Source organism: Hippocampus zosterae, chromosome 4 (assembly GCF_025434085.1).
Source record: "Hippocampus zosterae strain Florida chromosome 4, ASM2543408v3, whole genome shotgun sequence".
Taxonomy (NCBI): Eukaryota; Metazoa; Chordata; class Actinopteri; order Syngnathiformes; family Syngnathidae; genus Hippocampus; species Hippocampus zosterae.
Window position 1 is genome coordinate 1,328,444 of NC_067454.1, and position 13,438 is coordinate 1,341,881.

At 46.0% G+C, this 13,438-nt stretch overlaps 2 protein-coding genes across 4 annotated transcripts in view; one reads left to right on the forward strand and one right to left on the reverse strand.

The window, feature by feature from the left end:
- The window catches only part of LOC127599858 (adhesion G-protein coupled receptor G5-like), a 78,159-nt gene that overhangs the window by 3,730 nt on the left and 60,991 nt on the right, over positions 1 to 13,438 (reverse strand). The window lies entirely within an intron of this gene.
- Positions 626 to 8,830, forward strand: dhcr7 (7-dehydrocholesterol reductase). Of its 3 annotated transcripts, none has more exons than XM_052062702.1 (8): positions 626 to 766; positions 3,015 to 3,120; positions 3,199 to 3,421; positions 4,734 to 4,824; positions 4,892 to 5,105; positions 5,588 to 5,792; positions 5,972 to 6,103; positions 7,563 to 8,830. In XM_052062702.1, the coding sequence occupies exons 2-8, from the start codon at positions 3,017 to 3,019 to the stop codon at positions 8,025 to 8,027; spliced, it is 1,434 nt and encodes a 477-aa protein (XP_051918662.1). In that variant the 5' UTR covers positions 626 to 766; positions 3,015 to 3,016; the 3' UTR covers positions 8,028 to 8,830. The 3 variants fall into 3 exon arrangements, with proteins under 3 accessions (XP_051918662.1, XP_051918663.1, XP_051918664.1); XM_052062703.1 differs by having other exon boundaries at positions 628 to 770; XM_052062704.1 differs by lacking the exon at positions 626 to 766 and adding an exon at positions 1,677 to 1,764.

Below are 13,438 nucleotides of genomic sequence, written 5' to 3' on the forward strand. Positions count from 1 at the left end.
AGTTCACTTGTCTTGTCATGCACATTTTTTTCCTTTTGGGGGATATTTAAAATCTGTCTCGTTTCCCCAAAAAATACTGGGGACTACAGCACAACTGCATTTTAATGTTGAGTAATATAGTGTACTTGCTTTTTTGTGGAAGTGCCAAGACTTAGATCTTCATCAAATCTGTGTATGGTGGGGGGAACACTTTTTCAGTTTGATTTTACTAAATAAACTCAGTAATTCTAATATTAAAAATGTATTTAAAGGATTGAACTTCCGAAGAGTATATGTACGGCTTGCGCAAGTGTTATTTAATGTAGCTCAATTTGTTTAAAATGCAGGCATTTTTAAATCCGTAAAACCAACTTCTCTATATAAGGTTAACTTTCTATCGACGTGCTGCCTTTTTCCACTGGTTTGTGTCTTTTTTTTTTTTTAATTCGCGCCTGCTCATGTAACCTGCCTGTTCTTTGTTGTTGCGAGCTGAGCCATTCAAGCAAGTGGAAATTCGTCAGGCGGCGGTGGCTTCAGCGACTATTAGCCAATTAGCGGAGAGCATCGACGAACGGTTCCGCCTTCACGCGTGTTCTCAGCCACCTATTGGCTAATCTTAAGGGACCTGACATATTTGGGGTGGGGTCTGTTCCATAACGGTGAGTTCCATTCTAAGGTACGGGGACGCAGAACGGGAGGTGAGGGACGACTGCCGGGTGTACAGTTACGGTTGTTCAGCGGAGAAGAGAAGCCAAGAGTGGTGCTGCGAAAACACACAAAGTGCCAGGTAAGTAAGTATGACAATTCTTATCTCGTAACACCCGTCAGAATTCGGATGGACTCGGTGAAGGAAAAAAAAAAAAGCTAACCTTGACTAAGTTACGTCACGTTCGTGAGGATGGTGCTGTTTTCCAGCCTTGTTTTTATATGATGCCATAAATGAAGTTATCAGGTGTTTGCGTGATCGCTGAAATGCGTGTTGATTTTTTTTTTATCACTATTGTTGGTCTGACACGACCTTTCAACCAGAGAAGCGTGATGACATAAGGTTCGTTCCAGAATTGAAGGACACTTTACCTCCCATCTCTCAAATCTTGAATTATCCACAAACAAAATATTCCGAGTAAATGTACTTGTCCTGAGACCAAATCTGAAAAATACAGAGAGAAAAGTTTGCTTGGAAATTAGTTTTTGAACCACAAAATAAGTCTGTAGTACAGCCTAAAATGCCCCTCCCCTACATGACCCAGTTGAATCTCAAATAAAACGGTTGAAACATTTTTAAAAAAATATTATTTGTTTCATTGCTGTCTCTTACAACTGTACTGAAGTTTGTTTTAAGAAACATAATCTTTCAAATAAGAATCATTTTTCAAAAGACTGGATAGTGCAAACATTATGTCCTCTCTTCTACTTTTCACATTTTGATAAAATAGAATGAATATGATGAATATGATAAAATAGAAAATGAATATCTCATGCAACCCTGTTAATTAATTAATTATACATCATCAATTAATTCATCCATTTTCCAAACCGCGTGGTCCTCACTATGGTCGCGGGAGGGGTGCCGGAGCCTAACCCAGCCGTCTTCGGGCAGTAGGCGGGGGACACCCTGAATCGGTTGCCAGCCAATCGCAGGGCACACAGAGAACCCACGCAAGCATGAGAACATAACAACTCCACACAGGGAGGCCGCAGCTGGAATCGAACCCGGTACCTCTGCACTGTGAAGCCGACGTGCTAACCACTGGACTACCGGGCCGCCTTCCCTAATTCAGAGAAGTCAATTTGTGCTCTGCAGTCAAAGCTGGTTAAAAATCCAGATTTTTTCCAAATTACTCCTGTGAGAAAGCTGAGATTCGTCCGGAATTACAACCCTGTTACTGTGATTACCTGTATTGTAAACACTCCCAAAAAATCACATACTGTGATAGAAATTTCACCATTGATCTAAAATGAGCTAATCAAGAACTTTGATCGTTTATTCCCTCATATTGATGAATATGTAGCGGAAACTCAGAAAAGTGAAGGTTTATTTTTTTCAGGAATTTGAAGCCAAAACGTGCTCCAATTCTGGCATGAACATGTCGACTTTGTTTGTGTTTTCTTTGCTTGGAAGAGCCGATCAATAATATATCAAGTTTATTAAACAATAACAGGATGTACGCCATGTACCAAATGTGCTCCAAGCTGTTCTCCAAATGGCAAACACGGTCAATAAACAACAGCAGGTTGGATGTTCCCAAGCAGTGGCAGCAACAGATGCATTCATTTCTTTGCAATAAAATTTAAAAAACTACTGCGGTGAGTGAAACTCCAACTATCACAGAAGATACATTTCAGACTTACCCGGGATAAAAATCTGCAATCTCAAGAGAACATTTTTATTCAACAAAAAAAAAAGTCCCACTTTCACACACTGTAAATACATTTCAACTTATTGAATCACACACCATCGTTGCTGTTATCAAATCGAAGAAAACGCTATCATCTCACTTTGAGGAAACAAAGACTTGCGCGCACAACTCCCTGTAAGAGGCACGGCGTGCTTGCTTCAAGTTGTTATTTGTCACATCCGGTTGAGGTCGACCGTGGCAGAAAATGACACCGAATTGTGTCATTTTCAACCTGCCAAAATATTCAACCTAACCATAACTTGTCATTTCTTCGAAGGAAATTGATACCAAACGACAGGCTAATTGAAAGTCTCATTCATTCATTCATTCATCTTCCGAGCCGCTTGATCCTCACTAGGGTCGCGGGGGGTGCTGGAGCCTATCCCAGCTGTCTCCGGGCAGTAGGCGGGGGACACCCTGAATCGGTTGCCTCCACACAGGGAGGCCGGAGCTGGAATCGAACCCGGCACCTCTGCACTGTGAAGCCGACGTGCTAACCACTGGACTACCGGGCCTCTCTAGTGTTCCAGTAATTCTTAACCTTCCAAAAAAGGGCTGCTTGAACACACAACGGAACATACGACGGTGCTCACAGACATAAATCCTCCGCGCGAACGATGATCGGTCCTTCGGCAGGTATGAACGGTGCCACGGAAATCACCAGGAGGCGGGTCCAAAATGGCAGCCACGGCCCATCGGCGTCCGACAAGATGGCAGAGCCTGCGCAGTGGGGGAGAGCCTGGTGAGTTGCTCACATGATCAGCGACAAGACGTGGAAAATGCTGAACCGAGTTGGTTTCTCTGCGCCGGTGGACTTCAGGGAGGTGGACTGGTTTTCTCTGCTGAGCGTGGTGGCCCTGCTGTGCTTCGCGCCGTTCATCGTCTTTTTTTTCGTGATGGCCTGCGACCAGTACCAGTGTTCGGTCACGCAGCCCCTCTTGGAGCTCTATGGCGGCGAGACCACCCTCATGTCCATCTGGGCCCGCGTACCCTTCGTCACCTGGTCGGCCGCCAAGATCTACGCCGTGTGGGTCATTTTCCAGGTACGAGCGATGTGCTACTTTGGCTCTGGCATCCTTTTGGTCCGTTTTAATCCAAACCTTGTTTGTCTTCCCCCTTGTCGCGGATGTCTATTGAAAAGTTAGTGGGAAAAAAAGGTACACCCCCCCCCCGACAAAAAGTACCCCCCCCCTTTGACCAGTTTGACCAGTTGAGACAAAATTGGGTCTATCACGGTTGCATACACTAAAAGTCTAGAGGAACCATGCCCAATATTACACATGAAGGCGGCCATTTTGCTTTAAAGAAGCCATTTTGGGCTAATTCGTTCGCTAGTGACCACTCGAAAGTTTGAACAAAATTGGCCCCCAGACAGCACTTTCACCGATTTACATGGAACTCGGTGGACGTGTCTACCGTGACAGGATGCACAAAAAAAGTCTCAAGGAGCCAGTCCCAATATAAAATAGGAAGGCAACTAGCTTGGGTTGTGGCGGCCATTTTGGGCAGAAATGCTTTTGTAGTGCCTCCAGGAAAGTTCAACTTTGGGCGGGGTGGGCCGGGGGGGCAACCCCTGAGATAACTTTCACTGATCAACAGGAAATCGTGTGGACATGTCGATCATGACCTGACACACGAAAACGTCTCAAGGAGCGATGCCAAAAACTAAACGGTATGAAGCAGACATTTTGATCAAATTCCTTCAGTTGAGAGTGGCCACTACAAAGTTCATTCATTCATTCATTCATCTTCCTAACCGCTTGATCCTCACTAGGGTCGCGGGGGGTGCTGGAGCCTATCCCAGCTGTCTTCGGGCAGTAGGCGAGGGACACCCTGAACCGCTTGCCAACCAATCGCAGGGCACACAGAAACGAACAACCATACGCACTCACACTCACACCTAGGGACAATTTCGAGTGTTCAATCAGCCTGCCACGCATGTTTTTGGAATGTGGGAGGAAACCGGAGCACCCGGAGAAAACCCACGCAAGCCCGGGGAGAACATGCAAACTCCACACAGGGAGGCCGGAGCTGGAATCGAACCCGGTACCTCTGCACTGTGAAGCCCACGTGCTAACCACTGGACTACCGGGCCGCCAGCCCTGATAGTAGTTCCACTAATTGACATCAAATTGGGTGCGCATGTCTATCATGGCAGGGTGCATTAAAAATAAAAAAAAAGTCTCAGAGACCCAAGCCTCATCTTGAACAGGAAGTCAACAATTTTATTTTGAAGCCGAGAAAGACAAAGAATGCGATGCTATGTATGGCAAAGCTTTTTCCTTGCGCTCTCTCATGTAAGCATGAAAAGTGGGTGTGCAAGTGAGCAAGTGGGTGTGCTTGTGTCGTTTCCAGGTGGTGTTGTACACGTGCTTGCCCGACATGGTGCACAAAGTGCTCCCCGGTTACGTCGGGGGGGTCCAGGACGGCGCCCGAACCCCCGCAGGTAAGCGACGCGCTCGCCTCGGGCGCAACATTGCGGACCGTCGCCATTGACTGTGACCTCCTCCAAGGCTTCGTCAACAAGTACGAGATCAACGGTCTGCAGTGCTGGCTCATCACGCACGCCCTGTGGCTGGCCAACGCCCGCTACTTGCGCTGGTTCTCGCCCACCATCATCTTTGACAACTGGATCCCGCTCATGTGGTGCGCCAACGTGCTGGGTTACGCCGTGGCCACCTTCGCATTTGTCAAGGCCTACTTATTCCCCACCAACCCGGAGGACTGGTGAGGACATTTTACCCCCCCCCCCCCCCCCCCCACCGCCCGAACCCCCTATTTCCTGTATCAGCTACAACAAGAAGGGGGCTGCATCACGAAATGAGAATAATTCACGTGCTCTCAGGCATTCAAATTTGACACGGTGAAAAGTGATTTTTTAAAACAAAAAGTGAATTCACGCCGAGAATGAAGGGGCGGGGGTGACGCGGCCGTTAGCTACACACCAGACAAACAAGTGCTTCTTGGTCTCTGCGTAAAGGACACGGCGATAGCATGCAAACTTTTTTTTTTTTACAGTTTTTAACGTTTTTTACAATTTCCATCAAAAGGCAAATCTTTCAAAAGAAATAAGGATGGCTGCAATTCCAAAGACTGCCTGTAGAGGCAACAAAGGGCCTTTCTTTTCCTGCATGATTTCTTCTTTCAGAAAGGCCCACGCTTGTTCTGTAGTCGCACGTTAAAATCGGCGATCTCTCGTGTTTCCGCAGTAAGTTCACGGGCAACATTTTCTACAACTACATGATGGGCATCGAGTTCAACCCGCGCGTGGGCGAGTGGTTCGACTTCAAGCTGTTCTTCAACGGGCGCCCGGGCATTGTGGCCTGGACGCTCATCAACCTCTCCTACATGGCCAAGCAAGAGGAACTCTACGGCCAAGTGAGCAACTCCATGCTGCTGGTGAACGCCCTGCAGGTGAGCAGTTGTCCAAACACCAATGTTGACAAGACGCACATGCATCGATTCTTTATCCTCTGTGACAAACGACGGATATTGCCGCAGCTCACTGAGCGGTCGTGGTAGTCTCCTTGGAGTTTACCCTTAAGTCCACACACGTGTCCCCCCCGTTGTGGACGGGTTCTTCTCTCTTTCAGGCCATCTATGTGTTGGATTTCTTTTGGAACGAAGCGTGGTACCTCAAGACCATCGATATCTGCCACGACCACTTTGGCTGGTACCTGGGCTGGGGCGACTGCGTGTGGCTGCCCTACCTCTACACGCTACAGGTCGGTCCACAAGTCAAGTCCACAAACAGGGACGAAAAACGTAGCTCGTCTTCGAGTCGTCACAAAGATGTCTCTCTGTCGAATTCATTGTCACGTGTAGACTGCATGGTCACACAGCGATTATTTTTATTTTTATTTTTTTTTTAGTTTGAAGAAAACATGATGTAAAAAGTTTCCCCTCGATATTGCGATTTCCAGATAATATGCCGTTATTTTATTTTATTTAATATAATTTTATTTAGGCGGCCCGGTAGACCAGTGGTTAGCACGTCGGCTTCACAGTGCAGAGGTAACGGGTTCGATTCCAGCTCCGGCCTCCCTGTGTGGAGTTTGCATGTTCTCCCCGGGCCTGCGTGGCTTTTCTCCGGGTGCTCCGGTTTCCTCCCACATTCCAAAAATATGCATGGCAGGCTGATTGAACACTCTAAATTGTCCCTAGGTGTGAGTGTGAGTGCGAATGGTTGTTCGTCTCTGTGTGCCCTGCGATTGGCTGGCAACCGATTCAGGGTGTCCCCCGCCTACTGCCGGGAGACAGCTGAGATAGGCTCCAGCACCCCCCGCGACCCTCGTGAGGATCAAGCGGTTCGGAAGATGAATGAATGAATGAATAATTTTATTTAGGCGGCCCGGTAGTCCAGTGGTTAGCACGTCGGCTTCACAGTGCAGAGGTACCGGGTTCGATTCCAGCTCCGGAGTGTGGAGTTTGCATGTTCTCCCCGTGGGTTTTCTCCGGGTGCTCCGGTTTCCTCCCACATTCCAAAAACATGCGTGGCAGGCTGATTGAACACTCTAAATTGTCCCGCGGTGTGAGTGTGAGTGCGAATGGTTGTTCGTTTCTGTGTGCCCCGTGATTGGCTGGCAACCGATTCAGTGTGGAGCCCCGCCTACTGCCCGTAGACAGCTGGGATAGGCTCCAGCACCCTCCGCGACCCTAGTGAGGATCAAGCGGCTCGGAAGATGAATGAATGAATGAATGAATAATTTTATTTAATATCGGATTTCTTTTTTTTAACAAACACAAGCAGCAAATCGATCTGTATTAAAATAAACATCCGATTTATGATATAAATATGTTTTATTCTTATCAAAGATCCGCTTGCGTTCAAATAAAGACGACGAACCTTGCATTCATATGCAAGTCTTTGTGTTTCTTGGCTTTACGCCGTTACGACAACAGCTTCATAAAATAATGCCAACAAATCTTCACTTTTGACGCGCAAAAGGTCACTTTCACACATCCAATCGACACGCCACACAATAAGCGACCGAAACGAAGCATTTTTTGGTGTCCTTTCCTCCTGCCCCCGAATTGCAGCCTTTGCCATTTGAAACTCGCTTTTCTCCAACATCGCGATGTCGATTCGAAATCCATTGTTGCGGCCCTATTTGTGACATGCCCGTACGCCGTGAAAAATGTTTCTTGACGCACTTTTGACCCCAGGCGTGTGATGTCGCGCAGGGTCTGTACCTGGTGTACCATCCGGTGCACCTGTCCTGGGCTCACGCCACGGCCGTGCTGCTTCTGGGCCTGTCGGGCTACTACATCTTCCGCGCCACCAACCACCAGAAGGACCTGTTCCGCCGCAGCGAGGGCGCCTGCGCCATCTGGGGGCGGCCCGCCACCTTCATCGAGTGCTCGTACCGCTCGGCCGACGGCGGCGCGCACCGCAGCAAGCTGCTGACGTCGGGCTTCTGGGGCGTGGCGCGCCACTTCAACTACACGGGCGACCTGATGGGCTCGCTGGCGTACTGCGCCGCCTGCGGATTCGGCCACCTGCTGCCGTACTTCTACATCGTCTACATGAGCATCCTGCTGGTGCACCGATGCGTGCGGGACGAGCACCGCTGCGGAAGCAAGTACGGCGCCGACTGGAAGCGCTACACGGACGCCGTGCCGCACCGACTCATCCCGGGAATCTTCTAGGTTCAAGTGGAGGTGCTCAAAACCAAAGCCACAAAATAAAAGGGCGATAAATAAGTCGTTGAATTTTCAAAATGCAGACCGACGGTACTCGTATGAGGGGTTGCCAAGGGAGAGAACGTTTTCGATCGGTCAATGTATTGACGTGTTGTATCATTTGAAAACCTACTCGAGGGTTTCAAAAGGACGGGACATTTCCAGCAACTTCCATTTTTTTTTCCAGATCGTTTTAAAAAGTGAATACGGTGCCTACGAAAGGACAGTAGGAAGAAGTTTACATGTCACACCAGACGTTGCCGCTCACATCATCAAATTATCTCACTGGGGGAAGCCGCATTAGCATTAGCATTAGCATTAGCACTCTTACTAGCAGTGTGGAAGGGCCTACTTAATGTTCTCTGGACCAAAAAGTGAATATGTATGTAGATCCAGTTTGTTGGTTCACACTGCCACTTGGGACATACCATTTCCAAACCTGATTTGGATTTTTTTTCTTGCAATTACCCAGTAGGAAAAAATATGCCAATGCCCTGACCTGATGACCAATACTGTGGACCAAATGTCTTGTCATCTTACCGCAAGTGATAATTCATGACGATGATACGCTACAACGTTCCAAGCTGCAGGAGACCCAAACCAGGGTTGCAGTGGGCGTGGTACGCGGGCCTACGCCGTCCGTCTACCCACTTCTCCCGACGCCACATTCGATTTCTATTTCGGTTTTCGCCCTAATGCGTGTTATGCTTAATAACGTTGGCCTGTGATTATTTTTGAATAGTAAAACATTAAATTTAACGTTCGTTCAACTGGTGTTGCAGCTTATGATTGATGTTCTGTATGTACATATAGAACATTCCAGAATCGCGTACACCCGCTTAAAAAATCCCCACTACACCACTGGCAAATGACACGACAACATACCTTGTAAAGTTGACATCTACGGTTACATCCCGGCTAAACTTTCTTAAACAACTTGTGTTCATTTGCTCTCATCACGTTGAGTGAAAAGTTGTTTTTTGGACATCCGTGCTAGTTATGCTATTATGATACTTGAAAGGGCATTTTGGATCACAAGTGTCAAATTAAAGGCTCAAAATATTGGGCGTCATGTCAAATACAAAGACACCTGAGTTTAACTTGAGCTATTGTTTTTTTTTTTAATCTGGCGGGAAATTTGTATTGGCATAAAAATTTTAAAAAATCTCAATTTCAAGCTGCCATATTGCCTTGTGGGCGCTAGAGGGCAGCAAATGACTAGCGATCAAAGTCACTGGCGCGCCAAGTTGACGAGTTTGAATTGTTTTCAGCATGAAAAGTCGTGTCATAAAATAACAATCACAATATCTTGTTTTGAAAACCACTACAGATTAATTCTTAATATTGCAAGTCAATTGATTATTTTATACTCTTGGACCATATGGCATTTCTAATTTTAGACTATAAATATAATAAACATTAAACAATAGTACTGCGTAATTGCACTTTAAAACATGTTATAAGATTATTTGTAAGATTTTGATTTGTAAGATCAAATCACAGCTAAGACATTATGAATCGTATAAAAAAATATATATAAATATAAAAAATATATAGATATTTTTAAACCTCATCGATGAACACGGTGACCGACTGGTTTGCATGTCCGCCTCACAGGGCAGAGTTCATGGGTCTGATTCCGGGCCTTCCTTTACACCTGAACAGTGATGAAGAATGTTCAAATTTATTCATAATAATTCGATTACATACCAATATGTACACTTATGCATGCAACAGTAAAAGAATAACAATAGATTCTTCTTCCACAAACATGAGCCGCTTACTCCAGGTTTTTGCTGTACAACTTCATGATTTCCTATGGGCAAAATTGTCTCCAAATCAAAACAAACGGGTTGTGCACTGGATTGTGTTCGAACTTGTGGCGTCCGCGCCGTATATCACTGCTGTTACTAAACTGTCAATATGGCCTTGTGTTTTTTTCGCAATATTGACTGATGATTATGATTCACGGATGTGAACTGCTCCTAATTCTCCAATCAGGTTAATGGATTCCCAAAGCATCCCTGACAGGCAGGACGTGCGGCCCGACGTCCAGCTTGACAAACGGCCTCGCTGGACTAGACGCAATTAGCAATTTGCAAGTCTGGCTGTGACAGGCACACATTGTCTGGCGGTCACTGATACTGTCAGTATACTGAAAAAAGGTTTTGTTGAAGTTGCACATTTCCGTGAACTGGTTGCACGAAATAAAATCATCTGGACCCGGATACATATATCTACTTCAGAAAATTATCGGGATCTGAATGATTTGATTTTGTGCAACTCCCTTGACAAAAATAATTTGATCAAATTGAACGCACCGTTTTTTTCACTGGGGTGAAGTAGTGTGGTACAAATACAGTGACACTTAAAAATGTTAAAAATATTGCTTAGATGGCTATAAGATTATGGCACCGATACGATTCACCAGACCGACAACAGCATTTTACATTGTTCGCATTCAATTAAGGAGCAGACTCTCCTAAGCCAAAGCTAAGAAGTGGTTTTAAAATGAGCAATTCACTTTATTTGACGTTTAGTTTGACAGTACACTTCAACTGGGGAGCAGCAATTAACACCTTGCACTTATACCCATTTACTGAAGCGGCCAAAATGAGAACACACACAAGGAGCGAGTCTAACCCCAGCGGCTGACGTCATTCACTCGGCCACGCCTCTTAAAAGAGGGGAGGGGAACGTCTGTCTGAGCAGATCGCGTATGAATGATGATGTGTCCGGTATTTTTAATTTTCCTCTGTATAAACCCACAAGTTTATAGATGCTGTATATTTATATTTTTTTAATCTGTACTTCTACTCTAGTCCAGTGTATGAGTACTTCTGCCACCACCGCTGATGGCGCATAGGCGGGGGCCGCCCAAGAGGGAACTTATAGAAGAGAAACATACAGGGGAAAACACAATAGTCTGGCCTGATTTCCCTGCAGGCCAAATTATTTTTTATGAGAAGTTTTGCAGGGTGAGAGCGGCGTGAAAAATTGGAAACGGGGCACCTCGGAGGGTGGAAAGTACTTTGTCAGCAAAAATAAATAAAAGAGCACCAAACAGTCGTGCATCACATCAAGAACATTCGCGAGAAACCCTAGCTGACGTTTTCAAGTTAAATTGTTGTGTATTCTGAACCATTTTTTAAATTATTATTACACTGCCAACTTTTTTGCACTTCTTAATTCACATTATTTAAGTTATTCATAAAATTAAGGAAATTTGGGCTTCAGTTCACATTTTTCACATTGTTGTGAGTCACCCATTTTTCATTCTTAGACATTTACAATGTCAACGTTCCAAAACTTCTACTTCCTCATTTCTTCACCAACGTATAAAATTTCACTTGAGCGCGTTCACAACATCTCAAAAACTTTTTTTCACTTTTACGCGAGTCCTATCTCTGCCCGCTTGTGGTTAAAATACAAAAAGAATAACAGTCACAAATGTTGCACAGGTAATTAAAGCTCATAAATAAACCACAGATGATCAATAGGCAATCGAGTCTTTCTGCATTGCCTGCCTAAACAAAAGTGTATTTTAGCTCTTATCTTAAATGGGAAGTCCATTGTTTTGTGCGCATGGTGTCTTTTAACAAAATGTTCCGAAAAGATTTAAGATCCTTTCTTTGACCTTTTGACTCGCGGCCTGCTAATGGCGTGTCAAAAGCCACTTTTGACCATCAGACTAAACAAAAAGAGCCTCCGCTATATACCAGAGAGGTCAGAGCGAGCTGTATCGATAACCCGAAACGTCTTTGGAGGCGAACCGTCTGCAACGCGTCAACTCATCAAGCGCCTTGAACTTTGCCACCTTTGAACCACGACGGCCGTGTTTTAGCCTCAAGAAAGGAGACTGCCTGGGTGGCGGCAACCTCAAAGGTCAATTGCAATCCGTTGACAGGACTTTTTGAAACAAGAGGCTAGTGTGAGAAGCTAACGTCGCGGGCTACATCTTCACTCGCAAGGAGGACACACCGCTCACAGAGGACTCCCAGTCCAATTCATTTGTTTACAAAAAGAGTCACACCGCTCCTTCCTGTCGAACACAACAAACAGACCAACTGTCAAATCCAAATCAAATATCTTTGTCCACCACAAGGTGCCAGATAATATCGTTAGCATCTAGCACCATACAGCTAACATAGCCGTCTCCAAATATAAATTCATTCATTCATTCATCTTCCGAGCCGCTTGATCCTCACTAGGGTCGCGGGGGGTGCTGGAGCCTATCCCAGCCGTCTTCGGGCAGTAGGCGGGGGACACCCTGAATCGGTTGCCAGCCAATCGCAGGGCACACAGAGACGAACAACTATTCGCACTCACACTCACACCTAGGGACAATTTAGAGTGTTCAATCAGCCTGCCACGCATGTTTTTGGAATGTGGGAGGAAACCGGAGCACCCGGGGAAAACCCACGCAGGCCCGGGGAGAACATGCAAACTCCACACAGGGAGGCCGGAGCTGGAATCAAACCCGGTACCTCTGCACTGTGAAGCCGACGTGCTAACCACTGGACTACCGGGCCGCCCTAAATATAAATTATCTATGCTATATATATAAATGTATATATATATATGAAAACACCAAACACTGTTGTTATTAATTGAATGACTAAACTCCTCAGTACTCAAGTACTAGTGAGTGAGTACTTTTGCCACCACTGTAAATAAACGCAGAGTCAGAGCAACAGCAGAGATTCCACCCGCGCGGGCTTGTACGGGCTCGCGACACGCCGGCGCATAAACACTCAGGCCAAAACGACAGCTGGTCGGATCCACAGAGAGGGGGGGGGGGGGGGGGATCCATCCACGTGTTTGGTTCTCATGGAGACGGCCGGTGGAAATCCGCGGAAGGGGTCGCAGCCCGTCAACCGAAACTGCGGCAGTAAATATTCGGGGCTCGCCGGGCGGGCCGCACCCGGTCAGAGTATGCCGGCTACAGCTGACGACCTGTGGCGGAGGTCGCAGGCGACGAAATGAATGGAAAGACTGGACGCCCACGTCAGGTGGCTGAAAAGTGGCTCAAGTATATTTTGGGGTTATCAAACGTTGCTTTTTTTCACACGCTTTTTTTTTTTAAACACGCTTCTTCTGGTATCATATTTTTTCTCGTCAGTCTGATGTTAATTTATTGATATTTAGCATATTTAGCAATTTAATTAGCAAAGTCCAGCAATCAAAGCAAACACGGTGAAGCAGCATTTAACTGTTATGCTGCATTTCTCTAAAATCCTATTCGTGTACCGTACGTTCTTTTAGTCCAATACTTTTTATTCCGTCACTCTGCTTTTAAATGTCACAAGCTCTTTGTACCTTGGCCATCCTGACATTTCTCTGAACGCGAATGACAATTGCAGCGGCTCCGAATGGCC